The 19090-nt window shown below is 41.2% G+C and overlaps 2 protein-coding genes across 2 annotated transcripts in view; one reads left to right on the plus strand and one right to left on the minus strand.

The window, feature by feature from the left end:
• Positions 1-13163, plus strand: part of LOC104966421 (dynein heavy chain 10, axonemal-like) — a 19071-nt gene extending 5908 nt beyond the window's left edge. The window contains exons 14-24 of the mRNA XM_010795608.1: positions 878-945; positions 1039-1146; positions 3267-3374; positions 6168-6257; positions 7721-7773; positions 7867-7929; positions 8014-8058; positions 8266-8310; positions 8652-8663; positions 10535-10619; positions 11938-13163. Coding sequence (XP_010793910.1) covers positions 878-945; positions 1039-1146; positions 3267-3374; positions 6168-6257; positions 7721-7773; positions 7867-7929; positions 8014-8058; positions 8266-8310; positions 8652-8663; positions 10535-10619; positions 11938-12071 — 811 coding nt within the window. The 3' untranslated portion in view covers positions 12072-13163. The remainder of the gene's footprint in view (positions 1-877; positions 946-1038; positions 1147-3266; positions 3375-6167; positions 6258-7720; positions 7774-7866; positions 7930-8013; positions 8059-8265; positions 8311-8651; positions 8664-10534; positions 10620-11937) is intronic.
• On the minus strand, positions 12727-16438 carry rhbdd3 (rhomboid domain containing 3). The gene is made up of 5 exons (XM_010794805.1): positions 15902-16438; positions 15052-15435; positions 14380-14506; positions 14028-14282; positions 12727-13605 (listed from the first exon to the last, which is right to left on the minus strand). The coding sequence occupies exons 1-5, from the start codon at positions 16062-16064 to the stop codon at positions 13452-13454; spliced, it is 1083 nt and encodes a 360-aa protein (XP_010793107.1). The 5' UTR covers positions 16065-16438; the 3' UTR covers positions 12727-13451.
• Between the last annotated feature and the right edge of the window lie 2652 nt (positions 16439-19090).

Below are 19090 nucleotides of genomic sequence, written 5' to 3' on the forward strand. Positions count from 1 at the left end.
CCAAGGTCGGGGCCACTTTAAAAAAATGTAGTGGGTCGATAGTGGCAAGGTTCAATCTATGTCACCAATTATCTTGCTTTGTAAAGGGGGTGACACAAGCAACTTAATGAAGCATTTGCAACCGAGACACTCATTGAATCTAAAACGGTGCTAGTGATACTGCTAGTGCTAATAGTGCTAATAGTGCTAGCGGGCTTCAGCCGCGCCGTGTGTAAATGTGACCTGAGCCAAGGTTCACAGGCAGGTTAGCTGCTGCGCACGGGTAATATGTTTTGTTTACCTGGGTGCAGTCTTGCAGGCACATCGCCTTGTCTTTTTTTAGTTTATTAACACCAAATTATTGAAAAGTATCGATAAGAGTATAGAAAAATACCGATAAGCAGTACTGGTATCGATAAAATCCTAACGATACCCATCCCAATGCAACTCGACCACAGACTAGTAGCGGTGTAAGAGGTCAGGTAAAGTGCCTTCTTTCTAACTCCTCACCTCCAGAGTTTCATTGTAATTCTTTTAGAAGCAACCAACACTGAGTCAAGTGACGTCTCTTAAAGGTATTATTTCAGAGACGCTTCATTCCTCATTTCTTTAACAAATGCCGTAATTCAACCAGCCATCATTGTTAGAAATCCATTAGCTGAGTCAAAATGAATGGATAATACCTTGAGATCGTTGCTTTTCTTCAATGAGTGAAAATATTAAGTTGAGATGAGTTGCTTTAACGGAAATATAAGCCCCATGGATGACATGAACACAGAATTGACAAGTCTTTTTCTCTTATACTTAGAAATGGAGAGTTGTACCTAATCCCCCAGTGGATTTACACCAAGATCCTCCAGGTGGTTGAAGCCCAGACTTTTTCCACCTCTTAATGAAGTCACCTCTCTGTTTTCCTTGCAGGTCCTCAGGGTGAAAAGGGGAGAGATGGGCTTTCTGGCAGAGAAGGTACATTGTAACTGTAGTTGACTTGTAGTGCATGTAAAACCTTTTAAGATGTTAGGGCTTCATGATTACTCATGACTGTTTTCTTCCTCTCAGGGAAGCCAGGGTCTCGAGGGCTGCCAGGTCCCAGTGGGCCTAGGGGGGAAGCCGGGGGGAGGGGCCCGTCTGGAGCCCCTGGATTCAAGGGATCCTCGGGACCTGCAGGTACTACAGCCCCCCGCTAGCAGACAGTCAAGAGCAGAAAGGAACAAATGAACCTGTTTTGTAGTAGTTGTTGACACAGTGTGTCAATGAGCTTCTTGTAAATATGTGTGTGTGTCTTTGAGAAAACGGTGCAAGATAGTTATATACCTACCCATTTAAACTATTGTCCCTATAACAAGACATTTGAATGGCTCACTGTTGACCAAAGACTGCTTGAAACAAGAGCGGAAGAATCAGAGAAAGGTCTGCCCGTGGTATCCTGCTGCAGAGTATTTGTCTTTCTTTTAAACCACTCGGGTCGACCCACAAACCCTCCAGTGGTGAATGTCCGTCTGCTGGTTACATGCTGGAATTTGGGTATTTTGTTCTTTGGCTTTGTTTAAATGTTTCTAAAAATGTTATTTTCTGTGGTTAGCAGAAGCCTTTATTTATAGATACAATCCCAACACGGGTGCTGCTTACCAACCAGCATCATAAACCTGCGCCATGTATTTAGAGCTCCCTAGTTTTTGACAAACAATAAATGACCTGTTGGGCTTAATGTTAATCCACAGGCAGATGTGAATTGAATGAAGGTCAAATAAATGACAGAATACATTTATCACAACATCTGCTCTTGCTATAGGCGCTTTTCTCTCTGCGTTGCATCATGAAGGGAGTACCTCTCCTCTCAAGCTAACATATGACCCCTCCTCTGTGCCTGCTGCTGGGTAAAGATGAGATTTAGAAGTTAAAATACAAACCCACTCTCCGAGAAGCACCATGTGACTTCAATCTGAAATGAACCTGAGCTATATATACACAAATCCCAGGTCTTTATGATTTCCATATGGCTGTGGTGTTATTGTTTTTTCTATCTCCATTACTTCATAAGTACCCAAAACCAGAGCTATGTCTTGTATCTGAAGCTCTGTTTTTCTTTATTGAACTGTTTTTTTTTTCACTTTAAAGAGAAAGATAAACACAAGACTGGAATGGGTCCAATGTCATGGAAAATGTAGACAAAAGTGCATTTGAGCCGGAGGTTATTGAAGTGCTGGGAAAAGAGTGAACTTGTAGAAGTGATATTGTACGTTATGATGAATCATGTTGTTTTTACAAATGTTGTCCCATGTTTTGACACAGCATCCCCTGGTTGCTCTAGTGATTCCTTATGTTGCAGTAAGAAATGCTAACTGTTTCCCACAACATGTCACAGGGCCACTTTGAATCACCGTTCAACCACTGTGCCGCAGATTGTAGATTACAGTCAGCCCGATGCAGCCAAAACACAGACGGTCATGCTGCAGTGTTTACCGGGGCTAAGTGAAAACGGCCCGCAGAGGTGTCGAATCAGAGCTGTAATAACATCACCTTTCAAAGCAGTAATTAGTGGACTGTCATTGTCAGTTGCATCGGTACATAAACAGAGAGGTGATGAGTCTGGGTCTTTCGGAGCGCAAGAGGTGGTGTTTAGGGGGCAGCATTACCTCAGGAGAGTCCGAGCAATGAGGTCAGATGTAGCCATGGTGGTTTTTTCCCACCTTATAAAGATGGCTTGGAGGAAGGACTATTTAACTGGCACATGTACCAGGTACAGGTTTTTACACACACATTTAAAAAAAACTTGCGGTGTGTAAGCAGGGAGCATTTAGCTTACGATAAACCAGTGCCAGTAACACTCTTCAGAGTTTATTGGTGTTTATTTGAGTTTAACGCAGGTCACAAAGTCAGGTCCAAGCCCCTGACTATTAAAGACCCTGCTTCTCTTAAAGACAGAAGAACAAAGTTAGCCAGCTCATACACTTCTCTGTCCAGCTGCTTATTTTATTCCCCTGAACACACACACACACACACACACACACACACACACACACACACACACACACACACACACACACACACACACACACACACACACACGATTATAGAGTATCATTGGCACTTAATCTAATCTATTTCCTCTCTGGTCTTTGTTATAGTTTACCCTTCTGTCATCACATCAACCAAAGTCGTTTATCATTATCCTGTTGTGCTGTGCCTCTCTAAGAGAAACGTAATGATCTAACTGAGCTATGACATAGTTCTGAAGCACAGTATCTCTGTCACCACAGTGACGTTTTTGTCATTTCTTCTCTCAGGGCCCCGTGGACCATCAGGACCCTCAGGAGAGAGGGGTCTATCCGGCCCACCAGGCCCTCCTGGCCCTCCAGCTCCGGCCAGTGCCCACATCCCAGAACCAGACCAGAGTAAGACTAACACACTCCATACATTCACTATGACGCCAATTCCACAGCAAATAGATAAAAGCACTCCATATATATATTTGTGATGAATACGGGTCTTTAAATAGTACTCCATCCACACGGCACTGCCTTTGGTGATGGACAGTTTAAAAAAAGTTGAAATTGATTCAGTAGCAGCAGAGTTTTCGAACACATGTTCTTTTTTGTCAAAACCTGACGCCAACATGTGTCAAAAGGTGCTGCCTACATTACCCACAATGCAACTCTACAACCAAGCATTTGTGAAATGTCTTGGGGAAATGTATCAGAGCCACAAAAGGTTTTATTTAAATAGTAGTACTATACGAGACATGTCAAACTTGGATGTGTACAAACAGGGCACTTTCCCTTTAATTCAGGGGTGTCAAACTCAAGGCCCGGGGGCCAAATCCGGCCCGCAAACTCATTTTCTGTGGCCCGCAAGAGCTTGCAAAGAATATAATACATTTATTATACAGTTACATGCCGCTTTACAGAAGCAGGTTGCCGATAAACTACATATTCCACGACGCATCTTGTTTTCTGACATGCGCACTGAAGAGACTTGCAATTATTTGCCCTAGACTTCTGCTTTCAGACGTAGTTAATTATTACCCTATCCGATAATAATCCAATGCAGGGGCAATAATATAATATAATACATTATTTTATATATATTATATATTTATATATGTATTTTTATATAGTCTTAAAGTTCAACCAGCCCTTTGAGTGCAACCCTAATGCTAATGTGGCCCGCGATGAAATTGAGTTTGACACCCCTGCTTTAATTGTTTTAATTAAGTTTGCCTTGAAACCAGTACAATTCCATATAGACTAATTAAATCAAAGCCTTTGTGTTCAGGCTGGATGATATAGGTTTTTCAGACCTTTAGCTGCGAACTGCTGGTATTAATGTTCTCTCCTGCTGCATAAAAGCTCTCATACATTTCAGGCCTGCTGATTACCAAAAGAAACAATGAGAATGAGAAACAGACAGGCTGGTGGTAAATCCTACAACCCCTCATTGTCTACCAGCCAAGTAGTAGAGAATCAGAGAGTATTAAATGGAGGCAGAGGCAGGCCGAGATGGACTCAGACTTCACATGCTGGGATGAGAACCTGTCCGTCACTGATGTCACTCAACAGCTTCCAGATGTAGGACCTCCGCTCAGACAGCTGAGGTCGGGGGGTGAGAGACAGATGGGGGTCTGCGTCGGCTCTTTCAAGGTCAACCCAACGGTGGGCTTTATTTGTGGATTCAGTGGTAAAACAAAGTATGCAGTCCACAGATTAGTAAACTCTGGGTTCCTGTGTTGAGAAGCTGTGGGTACGCTGAGGTTGGCATAATGATTTCAGAGCCATTTCTATCACATCAAAGTAACAGTAGGGAACGTGCTGAGCTTCCTTCAGAAAACACTGGTTTATTTGGCTCGTACGTCTGCATCAGGAGGTTGGAATTCCCTTCTGCTGAACAGGAGAGGGTTCCCAACCCAGCAGCCAGGACGTTAAGTAGGGAGGAGGAGCATTGTTGTCTCATTTCAGTCTTGTAAAAGTGTTAACACACACTGGGAGCTGCTGCAACAGACTGCCATACACGATATATATTTAAAGCTGCTGTGCACACTTTTTTAATGTATAACACTATGTTTATATGTTTAGCAGATTGGTATATTAGAGAGTATTTTAATGTGTTCTGTATATTTTACAGTGTTTAGTGAATATATGTCTATCCATCTATTAGGTTAAGCCACAGGTGCATTCTTTAAAGGAAATAAAGAGAGTGTGTAGAAGCAGACAAAGAAAGGGCATCCCAGTTTTTGTCACATCAAGTAGTGGTGTGCAACATTCTGGCAGCAGGAACTTTCTGGCTAAAAGCTCTCCTCCTCCTCGTGTGTCCTGTCCCTGTCTCATGCTGTGATTGGATCTCTGTTTCCTGTCGGTATGAAATTACCCAATGACCGCACAACTTCCTCTCTAGCTGAAACTTTCACCCCCTTCTTCCTCTCATTTAGTTGTAGACGTCCAGTCAGTGGTGTTACACAGAATATATTAAACGTTTTTAATTAGGATTAAACTCGTTTGTAATGAATTTGGAACACATATCTTCTATTGAGAGTTTTGTGGACACATTTGAGGGAAGTTTACTAACCTGTTGAAGTTATTCGTTGAATATAGAGTATTAGTTGGAAAATACTGCCCTCTGGAGGTTACCATAATACAACGGAGAGTCGAGCTACTCAGGCAGCAACACAGAAGGATTGCTTTGTGTCACAGCGTTCACAGCAGGACTTCCGCAGCAACAACTATATAAGAGCATAACATTCCACACCAAAAGGCTTTGACAAGTAGTATTCAAACGTTTACATTTATGAAATCACAAGTGCAAAAGTTTGAAAGTTACTGTCAGGCAAAATCATGCCTTGGTAACCTATCCGACATCCATACATGTTACCAAAATGGATTGATTATGGGAATTGCCTGGAGGTACAGTATCACAAAAATGACTGCATACCCAAAATACAAACTTACATTTACAAAACATTACATTGTTTTCACATAATTTCTTAATTTTTGTCTTAGGGTAAGTGCACTTTGGTGAAACTCATTTAAAACAATTATTAGAACCCTTTTGAGTCTCAATGATCCCTTAAAGCAAATCAAAAACAAGATATTTGATCGAATAGTACATTTATAATACAGGTGAACACAGGTCGTGCAGTAATACAAATCTAAAATACCTCCCATTAAATGCACATTTGGTTTTTCCAACTCCAGGTCGTAGGAAAGACCCTTTGTACAGCAACACTTTCCATGACTCACGAGGGTTGCCAGTCCCAGGTCCTCAGGGCCCCCCCGGGCCTGTCGGTGAGTGTCTATCACTATTCATATTGTGTGTGTGTTGTGTTTAAATCTCCCTAAACGGTTTTATTTTTCCTTTGTCAAAAGCAATTAAAAAAGTTTCATACAAAAAGGCTTGTTGTCAACCAGGTGACCAAACACAAAGCCTCCCTCAAGGATGAGTCCACAAACTGAGAGTTACTTTTTAAAGGTCCCATGTCATGGCCATTTCTACTGATCATAATTCCATTGTTGAGGTCTACTAAAATAGATTTATATTGTGCAGTTTTCCAAACTCACATTGGTTTCTCATACAGCATCTCAGCATCCCCCTCCCTGTGAGCCCAGTGGCCGCCTAACGGGCTTGTTGGATGCTCCTGCCCCCCCCCCCCCCCTCCTATGAGCCAGTGGCTGTCTGCGAGACAGCGACACCCAGCGAAACGCAGCCCGAAACCAGCCCAGTCTGTCTGCGAGACAGCGACACCCAGCGAAACCCAGCCCGAAACCAGCCCGAACACACACACACACCCGCAGCCTGGCTGGGAGTTTGTGTGTGTGCTCACACTGACTTACAGCCTCGCCGCGTCCCACCGTCTCAGGGAGGAGAAATCGGCGGAGCTGCAGCTGAGAAAAGAGTGTGTGTGTGTGTGTGTGTGTGAGTGAGTGTGAGTGTGAGTGTGAGTGTGAGTGTGAGTGTGAGAGTGTGAGTGTGAGAGAGAGTGTGTGTGTGTGTGTGGAAGTTCTCGGATTGGTCCATTCTTGATTTTTCGGGTAATAACCGGAAAAGCATGACATGGGACCTTTTAAGTTACAATCTCAAACATTTCTGTTTTGTGTTCTTTGGCGGCCTCTCTGGCGACAGGTGGTAATTGTAATTTGGGATCTCACTTCCAGAGGTCCCATCATTGCCCTGCTTGTGATTTTTCCTGAAGATTCTGCCACAATCACCCAGTTTGTTAAACTTCAAATGCAAAGGCTTTCATCGGGCCATAGGCTCCATTACTATTTGCTTAAGAATACTTCCACATTTTTAAAACTGCAGAGCTCTTCCACTCCTATCTCAGACCTACTGTTCATATTCTTTCAAAGTAATTGGTCAGATTCTTTTTTGTGTATTTGGTGTAAGTTTTTATTTTAGTTTGTATAATATTTGTGCATTTGCTCTACTTGTACTTATTTACTCTTGCTGTGCGTATGTGCATCATTATTCACCTAAGCAAATTCTTGTATGGGAAAATCTAATTTAATCAATTAATCAAATTCCTGATTCATTTGGCGAAAGATAGTAAAAAAAGCAGGCATTTATTTGAATACAAATCTTCAAAATTATAACTTGAAGCTTAAAATAATAATACTATCTTATAAAAGGCTTTCAACGCAAAAACAATAACAGGGTCTGCAGTTTAAGGATTGGTAAAAGCAATGGAACCAGCAGTGACATTTATAGAAAGAGTGAGAATAATAAATGAGTGTTTCTATCTGGATCACAGGTCCCCCCGGTCCCAGAGGCCCAGTAGGACTTCCCGGCCCATCAGGACAGAATGTAAGCTCACTCACAGCAGGGTCCTGCGCTTACTGAGTTTAGCTCCGTCAGATTCATCATTGTGTTTTTAATTTACTTCCTGACTCTATACAGGGTAAAAATGGAGCCTCTGGAGCGCTGGGCCCTGTGGGGCCAAAGGGCGAGCGAGGGGAGAGAGTGAGTACACCCACAGCTCCATGATACTCTCCAGTTGTCTCCATTTACTCTACATCCTTAAACAACATGCCTTTGGTTTCTCAGGGTCCTTTAGGTTACCAAGGCGAGAGGGGCTTCAGAGGCGAGTCGGTAAGCCACCTCCACCCTGCTGCTGCCATGATTATGGCCCGAGTAAACGAGCATATGGGGGGGGGGGAAACATCAATACATGTCATAGCTGGTTATATTACTGTAAACTACACTAACCAGGAGCGTTACAAACCACACCGACCAGCAACGTGCTCCATCTGTCATTGAAAGTGATGCAACCTTTTCTGTTGTAACATCTCTCTGCAGGGAACACCGGGTTCAAAGGGAGAGCCAGGAGTGAAGGGCTTGCCGGTAAGAAAGTAGTTGTGGGTATTTCACATGTTGACCTGAACAGGAGGACTTTAATTACATGTATTATGTCAACAGATTTCCCATAACTGTATTAGTTTATTTAATAATAGGTTCAACCTAATATTATTGCTTTCAACTAACCTAATTCAGTAATGTGAAATCTACTAACATAATACATTTAATCAAGTTTTTTTTAGTGCATGTTGACGGGGCCTGAACGGAATGGCTTGACTTTAGATTTTATATATTACATAACAATACGTTTTAAGATTCCTTTGTTAAATATTTCTCTGTGTCTGTCTAACCCTTATTTTCCTTTTACATCCTTCCCATTTTACAAGAGCAATCTAAATGTAAGATATCTTTTTAATTATGACATCACATGTTCACTTTGCAATGAATCTATTCTGTAATCTAAATCAGGTCCAACATCTCTTATGGTTATTGTTATGATCTTTTTACAATCCCCATGTTCATGGCTGTGATTGGCCACGTGGTGTTCATCTCTTCTCCTCTCAAATCCATACTTTTCCTGTCCATCATAAAGTGTTTTTCATTGTGATTCCTGTACGAGTATATGTGATTTTACCTGTTGATTTCTCTTAATTTGTGTGTGAAATCTTTTGATGTTATTGTGTTTTTGTTGGTCCTTGGGGTGTGCTCTGGACTGCTGTCCCCTGTCACGACACTGTCCTCTTGACCCTAAAGCTGTCTGACTCCCTCTGCAAGCTACTGTCCCCATGGCTACCTTTCACAGTCACTTTTTCAGCATCTGACTTTGGCATATACATGAAAATAAACCAAGAAACAACGTTAATACTGACCCCACGCACCAATCTCAAAGAGTGAAATAATCTAAAATGTAGTAAAACCTCTCTCAAATTTCCGTGCATTTTATTTGAAATCAACTATTTTTGTTGGGTTTTACAGAATTAAAAAGCAAACTTCAAAGCGAAAAAGTGAAATGTATATGCCAAATCACTCCATATGTGTCAGTGGTCGGTCCTGTTGGGTTTAGAGGTGTTGTGGTCTGATGTGAGTTGAGTGGATACAGCTACCCTCTTTTATCCCACAATGCAACCTTGCATGAATGTATCCTTAAGTACTTTCTTTCCTGGATGTAAAACAATCACACAATGCATCTACTAAGTGAGATAACACAGTGCTGTTAACACCGAACTAAGGCAAAGTAGTTCTAAGTCTTATTTGAGAATTATGTATCTGTTCGCAAGAGTATGCAGCCATGTTAATGTCCTATGTGAGGCTGTACTGTAATGTCAGCATGTTAAAATGTACAAAATGTTAACTTGCTGATGTTTAGCAGATATGTCTACAGTGGTCGCCATCTTGGTTTAGTAATTAGCTAATTCTCACTTGACACAAAGAACAGCTAAGGTTGATGTTCAGAAAGTCAGAGGATCACAACAAAACAATTTATCGTGAGGGCATCATGAATGTCTGTAAAAGATGTTAATGGAAACCCACACCAACGTGTCAGTACAAACCAAAGTGGTGGACGGACCAAAGAACGTAGCAAAGCTGCTATTTTATCAATGCCTCAAAATAAAATGTAATCAGTCATTGCAAAACTTAGAGAAACTTTGCCTTTTTCTTTTCTTGGTTTGTCTTACTAATGGAAACATTTCACCAACAGCTTCAGCTATTGTCTGCATGCCTTCTTTTGTGATGTTACTCTTTCAGCTGTCCTATTTATTTCTCTTGTTCAAATCCTTTTCCTGTTCTTTTTTAACGTACAACTCATGAAGCCATTGATTTATGCTTTCAAAATAGATAGATGAGATTTCAGTGTAAATCTATACTGGCTTCATTTTGTATAATAATAACATTTGCGACCGCAGCGTTAAGAATGAAGGCTGTGGTGCTGAAAAAAAACTTGCCTGGCTTAACCGCTACCCTACAAAAGTAATGCAGATGGCATGATCAAATCTAAATCCTGGTTATCCACATGGTTATGTCACCAACAAGAGGCTGGTCTGTAACGTTGCATGCTGACGATGCCCAGCCTAGCATGGCAGAGACTGACTGCATATAGCAGCATGGCCAGAGAATGAGGGAGATCCAGAGAAATACAGGGTGCCGATATGTGGACTGTTTTAACCTTCTAACTGCTGAACTGTATTGAGAGAAACAACATGACTTGCATCTTGGCGAGCAGTTCTTTGGCTTGTGCTCCTTACCTTGACGGCTGTATCTATCTTCACAGGGGGACGGCATACATCAGATCAGAGAGGCGCTGAAGATCTTAGCCGAGAGGGTTTTAATCCTTGAGACTATGATCGGTATTCATGGTGAGTAGGAGGCCTGAGGCAGGGTCAGCTTTAGGCAGGGGTCAAAAGGTGGGGATGGGCAAAGTCTCCCAGCGCACCTCACTGCTGGGACAGGGAGTGGGAACAGTTGCGAGCAGCCCCAGGACTCAGGCTGGTGTTTCCACCCCCCTCACACAGTTCCCCTGTCACTGCTTTCTGATAGGACATTAGCTTGCAGATGTTCCATGACTTGCAGGCAGACCTTGAGCTTCTGGCTCGCAGGGTGACGCTGCTGGAGGCGATCATCTGGCCAGGTAACGCTGAGACATCCTCACCCACAGCTCCGCCGGCCCTCACTCACCTCTTTGATGAGATATAGAGAGTCTTGATCGAGTGTTAGAGGCATACAATGACCACTTGTTGCTGAATGTTGATCTAGTCACTGAACAGCATGTGTTATTATCATGTATGAACTGTTTTGATTGTAGAAGATATTACAGATATTCATTTAAAGGCCCTGAAAACGTGTTTACTCAATCACACAAGGTATTCCACATAAGAGGTTTCTGTATTTTTCTGTGCTCTTTTAGCTCGTTGATCTCACAAATTTCAGAGCACAAATGTAACATTTAGCAACATTTAAATCAAAATCAGATTACGGTTCTCTTGTATTTAGCCAATGTCAATCAAATGTGATCAAACCAACCCCAACAGTCCATCTGTTTTTTTTACCTCCGCGCCTTTTGTGTCTATTTTGTAACTTTGATTGGTGTTATCAGGTCCTATATGTTATTGAGAATAATTAAGATTGGGAATCAAGTTTTCAGGTGCTTTAATCTTTTGTATAATAATGGTGCTATGTAGGTTAATGTGAATCTAAGTCTAGGCCGTAGAGCTGCAATGATCTATCAAAATAACTTCGTAATCAGATGAGTAATTTTGATAATTGATTGTTCAAGTCATTTATTCAGCAACACTTTGTGTTTTTGGTTTTTAAACTGTGAGGATGTTCCGCTCTTTATCCTCAGACATTGAATATCTTTCAGATGTGTGCATGTTGACAGGATTGTTCATTAGAAAACACTCATTGCAGCCCTGCTAGCCAGATCCGCCTCCTTAACAAAAAGAAATCAAGCAGAAAAAGGAACCGATAAATCTCTTAACCATTCTGACTAGTTAGTTTAATGAAAAATTCTGATGTAAAAAAACTGGGCAACTGTTGTCCAATCAAAATGAGATCCCACGCATGACAGCTCCAGGTTAACAGCTGCATCAGACATGGATTAGGACTACAGATCACATGTCCTCACACACTGATGGACAGCGAGGCCCCGTTCCAACTGCTGTCTTTCTTCAACAGAGCCTGATCTAGGGTCTGGGGACGGAACGTTTGACACAGCCTCCCCTAGTTTCTACAGAGATAAGCGAGCAGGTGCGCTTCCATATCGACTTGCTTCTCCTCTGTCCTCCAACACCAAGGTTCGAGGGAAGTAGCCCCCACCCCCCGCTCACCCTGAGGATCAAAGGCTGGGTTGACTCCCCCTCCTCTAGGTCTCATCTGCAATCAACAGATTTAGACCTTATCTGATACCCTCTCTGGGCTTTGCTATCAGATTAAGGATGGGGGACACCTCAGGGAAACTCCACTGATATCCCACAATGCCCTCCTCCATCGGGAACCTGAGAACTAGTTTGACCCGTCCGCATCGCCATAACCAAACATTTATCTTCACGTAACACACCCAGCAGCTCCTTCTGTGTCTCATCTTGAAATAACGTTTTTAATGGTTATAAAAAGGAAAATCACAATCTTCTGGACAATGAGGGTCGTTTAGTTATCAATGAAAGGAGGAATCAGATGTGAGAAACTGGATTTGCGTTTTTCTTTTGCTTCACAATGTAACTGCAATCTGAAGAGATTCCACTATTTAAGTATATTGAGCATGTACAGTTTGCAGGACACAAGTACAAACAAACCTCTTCTTATAGTATTCATTTTTGTTATACTTCTCATATTGTTATGTAGTGCACTAAAAAGATGAAGTCATCTCTACTCTAAGATACAGTATGTGTTGCCAACAGTGATTTGTAGCTTACTGGTGTGAGTGTTCCCCGCCCCCCCCCCTTCAAGTACACACGGCTAAAACGATTAAATAAACAATAGTTTATTAACATCCTTCAAGGCTAAAAAACAAAAGCAACACAATTTGGTTTTGGTGGCATATCAACAGAGACATTATTTTTTCTGGAACATGTTGATATAAAAATAACTATAAAAAGACTTGCTCTCCATTTCCAGATATTTTACACACACACAGGAAATAACAAAACTGTTAATGGAACTTGAACATATTTTTTACCACTGTTGACAGCTTAAACTGTCCTGATGAAAAACTTGATAATTGTTTTTTCATCTTATATCAAACTTATTGTGAAACTATTTAAAATGATCAATTATTTTGTATGTTGTTGTGTAACCATTTCATATTTCACTCTACATTTCTTTTCTTGAAAATGTGTTACTGTGTTAAGATAATCCTGTCTAAGTGATTGATGTAATAAAATAATGTTAATTTTTTTGTATAACCATGTCATCTCTTTTTATGTGTTGCAACATTACTTATTGAGATTATAGCATAAATAAATGACATCCACTCAATCAACGTACATTTAATTTGCATTCAGAAATCGTCTTCAAAGCAGCTGTTTGCATCTTCACATGATTAGATTCACCGTTGTGGAAAAAAGAAAAACTCCTCCCCAATGTTATCCTTAAGTCAGTAATACAAGTAGCCCACAGGGAAAAAAAAGGTTAAAGCTCAGCAAAACCCAAGCATACTGTTCGTCTAGTTTAGTGTACAAGAGCAAAAATGATTAAGTGCTCTGCTTCCCTTTTGATACCATCACGGCCTGTTCTCCGACGCTGTCATCAATGAGCAGGGAAATGGCGCCATCCAGCTGTTTGGAGGCTGCTAACGCCACTACAGCTTTCTCTGTGGGGAAGCCCATCTTCTCCAGCTGCTGGAGTCTGAGAGACATAACAACATTGGTGTTTTAATGAAGGATTACTTAAAATCACATAAATAAAACCACTGGGAAATAATGTAAGGCATTTAAGAGGAAATATCTTCATATTCACCAAAAATGCCAATTGGCATTTATTAAGATAAGACGGACCTTTATCGATCCCCATAGGGAAAGTCAGGTGTCTTAGCAGCAACAGCAATAAGCGTTATAATATGATAATAATTATAATAGTATAAATAAATGTAAGAATAAAAGTGCACGAAAAATATGTTTAAAAAAGTGGCAGTATAAATTCAAATTAAGGGTGTTTTACATATATACAGATATGTTTAGTTATGGGAATGTTAAATATATATGCATGTCATTTGGAAGTGTGTGTCCAACTATCTACATCATTGTGAAAGATATGACTTCATTACTAACCGCAGAGAGGAAACTGAGGATTTGGGCACTTCCACTTTAGCATCAGGGTTGTTGGGAGCATCCTGTAATGAGGCCAGTATTCCTGCCCTTAGCATCTGATCCTCCAGCACGTCGGCCTCGGAAAGCGCAGCAGACTCGTTCAGTATCCAGGCCGGCACTGGATCCACCCATGGGTGGGGGTTAAAACCAGATGGATCCCTCACAGGGGGAGCAGCCGCCTGATCTGCAGGCATCATGTGAGAATGTGATCTAGAGCTGTGACAACAGATAAAGACAAATTGATTACATTTGCCCCTGCATGCATGTGGCGAGGGGGAATATTTCCTGAGACTTTTGATGTTAACTATCACACCTCTGTGAGGTAGTGTAGGTGGGCAATCTCAACCGGGATGAAGCACGGATATACGCCCAATCAGGAATTAAATCCAAGAGCCTGGCCTCCTCCAGCTCCTGTAGCATCCCGATGAAGGACTGGTGATCTGAGAGCTCTATTAAGTATTGTAAAAAAACGATTTTGTTCTTTATATTGAAATATGCTTCATAATAGATCTGGTGGGGGACTGTGCACTTCAGCTCAAAACACAAGTAACACTCCTTTACAATGGGTAATGGAAGGTTATTTTTTCAGTCGCAAGGCCTGAAACAAAGCATACACAAAAGGGTATCCATGACTAAAGTCATTGTTTTTAAAGAAATGTTAAATAAATGATTATGGGCTGGAGGTGTTCTTAATTACTGTGGCTGATTAGACCTATGCTCAGACAGAAGTTGGGCAGAGCTATGCTAGGAATAACATGATGTCAATTTCTATGTAATAATAAGAATGAAAAAAGTGTAAATTGCTTGTAGCCTCCATGTTCAACAAAACTAACAGGGAATGGAGACTGGTTGCATTAAACCACAGCCTGTGCATTCCCCAATCAGTCTTTTGTTGAGGCTAATGAAAAACCGCATATATACTATGTTTCTTGGTAGGATATATTTTGGTACAAGCGTAGATGACTTTACAAACAGGAAAGGATACAGTTGTGTCCGATGAATATTGTGCAGAAGTGCAGCAGGGCGGGGGTCCCGGGCAGCAGAAGGACACCCGTCAGCAGAAGAAGCCAGGGGAGCAACCAGACAGGTAGGATCCTGAGCAGCCTCCTCTGAGCCACCTGACGACACTGCGCTGTGAACAGGGCCAGCTGGATGGCAGAGTGACCGCAGATTCGACTCGTCTCACTCCCCCCGACACAGAGGACCAGAGTATAGAGAAGAGGTGATATGATGGATGTGAGGGTGGAGAGGGACAGGAAGGCGACGGTTCCCCAGCGGCGCTCCTGACACGGTCCCACCACCAGCAGGAAGGCAACGCTGACCAGCAGAGAGGGCAGGTCATCGTGACTGAGAGCATACAGGAACACATCTGGGGAGAAGAGAGAGGAGTTAGGAGAGAAACCTGCTTTCTATGCTTGGATTTGGCTTTGATTTAAATAACTGTTATTTTCAAAGCTGCCGATTATTTTCTAATTGCTAAAAGTGTACATGTTTTGTTTTATAATAATTGCCAGGAGTGGAATAAATAAAAAACATTAATCGTTTCAGCTCTAATTTAAACATTGAATTACTATATATTTCAAAGATTCAAAGGCTTTATTGTCATATAACTCCAGTGTAGTTGTTATAGCAACCAACATATTAACTCCCAAGCTCCTCCAACAATGCAACATATTATATATCGGACATAAGACAATAAAACAATTGTAAAAATTAAATAAGAAACAGAGTAAAAAATAGTAGAATACAATAGTGCAGATTATGTTGCAAGACCATGCAGATGAAGTAAACGATATGTATTTGCATAAACCGTGCAAGCAGATAAACACAGTTACCTCTGACTCTTGGGAACTCTCCACCTGGACCCAGGCTGAGGCTGGCCTGGATTCCTCCAGCATACATCAGCAGCAGGAGAGCTGTCAGGAGACAAGTTCCCAGACAGAATCCTCCACGATCTGACCCAAACCAAAACCATACTGACAACAAACGACGAGGCATTCCTTCAGCTGTAGTTTGTCCAATTACTTGTCCTTATGTGGCATCATTCTGATAATCTGACACTGTCTGTGCTCGTAACAAGAAAAGCTAAAAGGTGACAAGGGTAAGCTTCAGACATAAAAGCCGATTTATGTATCAAGTGTACATGCGCATATGTTATCAAGTGGTAGCATGAGACTACGTTCAGTCCCTTGTTTATCTTGTCAAATGAATCATCTCTGCCACTCACTGTATTCGTACAAAGAGTCTACGAGTGTAACTGCTATTATAAAATAACCATGTCCTCAATAATACATTAGTAATACATGTATTTAAATAAGAAAATGTAAGTATTTAAAGAGCTCAATGTATTTCCATTTCCTCACTAGTTCACGTCTTCTTGTTCTTTGTGTTTACTGGCAGTTGGTAAACGACAGTAAATGCACATTACTGCCACCTACTGCAAGGAATTATGTAGAATATATATATTCTTCCCGATTCTTCAAAAACAATTCTCGAAAAGTATTTGTGTTTCGTGTAGTGCAAAACAATATATTAAAATGTATTGATTATGATGTAAATATTTTGATTCCATAATGACATTATTGGAAGTCTGTTGTGGAAATGTATAGATAGCCTACCATACAACCTATGATAAATCCCAAATTAGGCAAGATGTTTGTACATTTATCTTGGCTATTATGCATTATTTATTTATTTGTATTAATCTTTTATTTGGCAGGGACAATGCACAATAATGAACACTTAACACATTAAAATGTATCAAGCGTAACAGTGCCAGATTTAGCTTTAAGCTCGTTTCCATCCGCAGTCCCTCACATAAAACATTTAAGAAAATTACATTTTACAAACATAGCAAAAACAAAATACATGATATGCAAAAAGAGCCAGAGTACACACAGTGCACAAGTATTTACCACATGGCAGTACAATATAGCAGCAACGACATAAAGTGCAAGAGGAGATACCCCTGTACTAAAGTGCATTTAGCGATGATTGCACGTCTGTTTGTTTCTCAACCATTCTTTGATTTCGAACTTCTTCTGGAAAATGTTTATTTGTATGATTGTATTGATAACTGTATTGGACTGTTGGTCAGACAAAACAGCTATTTGAAGATGTCACTTTTCTCCTGGTGCTTTTTAGGTATTATCAGAGGTGGGAGAAGTAGGCTACTCAGATCTGGTACTTTAATCAAAATAGAAGTACCATGGTGTGGGAATACTGTAGGAAAATGTGAAAAGTCCTGCAAAATGTTACTCAAGTAAAAGTAGAAAAGTGTTAGAATCAAAATATACTACACGTTTTTTTTTTAAACTTTATTTACCAATTGTGCATAGGCCTACTTCAGAAAAAGGCACATCTCATAAATGAATTCAAACTTAGAGAAGGAAAAAAAAACATTGTTGGGATTTTTTCCTTTTGCAACATTTAATAGATATTTACAGTGCCCCTAAAGGGACATGGAAAAAAAAAAAAAAAGGGGAGAGAGAAAAAAAATAAAGTCAGGAAAACGGTTCCATGTCCCTTTAGGGGCACTGTAAATATCTATTAAATGTTGCAAAAGGNGTTAAATTTTACAACACGACACGGCGAACTTAAATGATCTCCGTCTTGAAGGTTCTTCGATTTTACTATTATCAATCATGTACCAGGGCAAGCGTCCACCAACACACGACCATCGAATCGACAATGAATAATCGAGTCGATTCCTCATATGGGAAATAGTGATATATGTAAAATCAATACTAAAGTCGGACCCATTCTGATCAAGATACCCGATACTGCGGGTATTACGATTTGCCCTCAGTTTACAATTATTCCCCTGGGTATAATTAGGGTCACCACCGGTAACCTCGATTGCCTCCAGCGTCCCGAGGAATCCAGGCCCCGGCCCGCCACCTCAGGCAGAACAGAATTAACACGACTTACTGTTCGTATTCTTATTGTTTTTGTATTTCGATTAAGAGAACGTCTAAAAGAGTAAACTAATGACTTACATTGAAAATATATCCCCCTTGATGTGACAATCGTCATTGAACCATACGTGCATAAAGTACAATCGAATCGAAGAATCGGACTATCCGAGACAAATGAAGGCAACCTCCGTCGTCCAGGGCGGAGGTAACAATATTCCATAAAAGGCACAATCACCACGAACACGGCTAAAGCTAAAGGGTCAAGTACAGTAACTACAACTAACTAACGTTGTAGCCTCTATGGGGGGGAAGTCCGCCACTGGCTCTATGTGTGTGTTCTGAGTGTTTGTTTCCCTATAAAACAGCTGCGGGGGAAGCAGGTACTCTGCGAGTCACAGACATTAATTCATAGATCAAAGCAGACTCTCCTGTTTTGCCAATCCGGTGCTTAAACCAATAGCTCTACACCCCTGGCCGAAATGTCCATAAAATTAAGTCTGACTTCAAAATATCTCAAATAATGTATGCTCTGTCATTTCCCCACGTAAACATAACAGTCTGCAATGAAATGGTTGTCTAATGTGTGTTCCACTTCCTCCTTGGTGCATCGGTAACTTTCTAAAAAAAAATAAAGTCAGGAAAAGGGATTCGTTTCTCGTGCGCACGAGAATGTTTGTGTCAGTAAATGTGTGGCAGGGATGTTTGTGAAAATAACGGGGACAGAGCTGCTGTCAGACGAACAGCTGTGCGGCGTCATCACAAACGGACGTCGCTTCACGTGACGCTCCGGAGGAAAGGACGTCCCGCACTCTTAAAACTAATTTCCCTGCTTCTCGTGGTTTCCTTGCGTCCCTCCATGCTTCCCTGGAGGGAGGGACTAAACACAGGGAAACGACAAAAGTGAGGGAAGCAAGGATTTCATTTAACCGACCTGAGACGTGGCCCAAACCTGCTGCAGAGCCACTATTTCAAGTATAGAGAGGCGAAGTCCCTCCCCTTCCGGGAGCATCCATGGGACCCCGGAAGCGGAAAATTATACATTGAAATCAATGGAGAGAGAAAAGTTATCTTTTGATCCCGTTTGAATTGTGCCACGAATGACACATA

The sequence above is a fragment of the Notothenia coriiceps genome, unplaced genomic scaffold, assembly GCF_000735185.1.
Source record: "Notothenia coriiceps isolate Sejong01 unplaced genomic scaffold, NC01 NC01_scaffold00037246, whole genome shotgun sequence".
NCBI lineage: Eukaryota > Metazoa > Chordata > Actinopteri > Perciformes > Nototheniidae > Notothenia > Notothenia coriiceps.

Coding starts and splice junctions, on each gene's coding strand:
- rhbdd3 (XM_010794805.1), bottom strand. CDS start 16,064: ATGCCTCGTCGTTTGTTGTCAGTATGGTTTTGGTTTGGGTCAGATCGT. Junction 14,507..15,051: donor AATATTCATCGGACACAACT/GTATCCTTTCCT, acceptor TAGAGCTCTCAG/ATCACCAGTCCTTCATCGGG. Junction 13,606..14,027: donor TCCTCAGTTTCCTCTCTGCG/GTTAGTAATGAA, acceptor TATGTCTCTCAG/ACTCCAGCAGCTGGAGAAGA.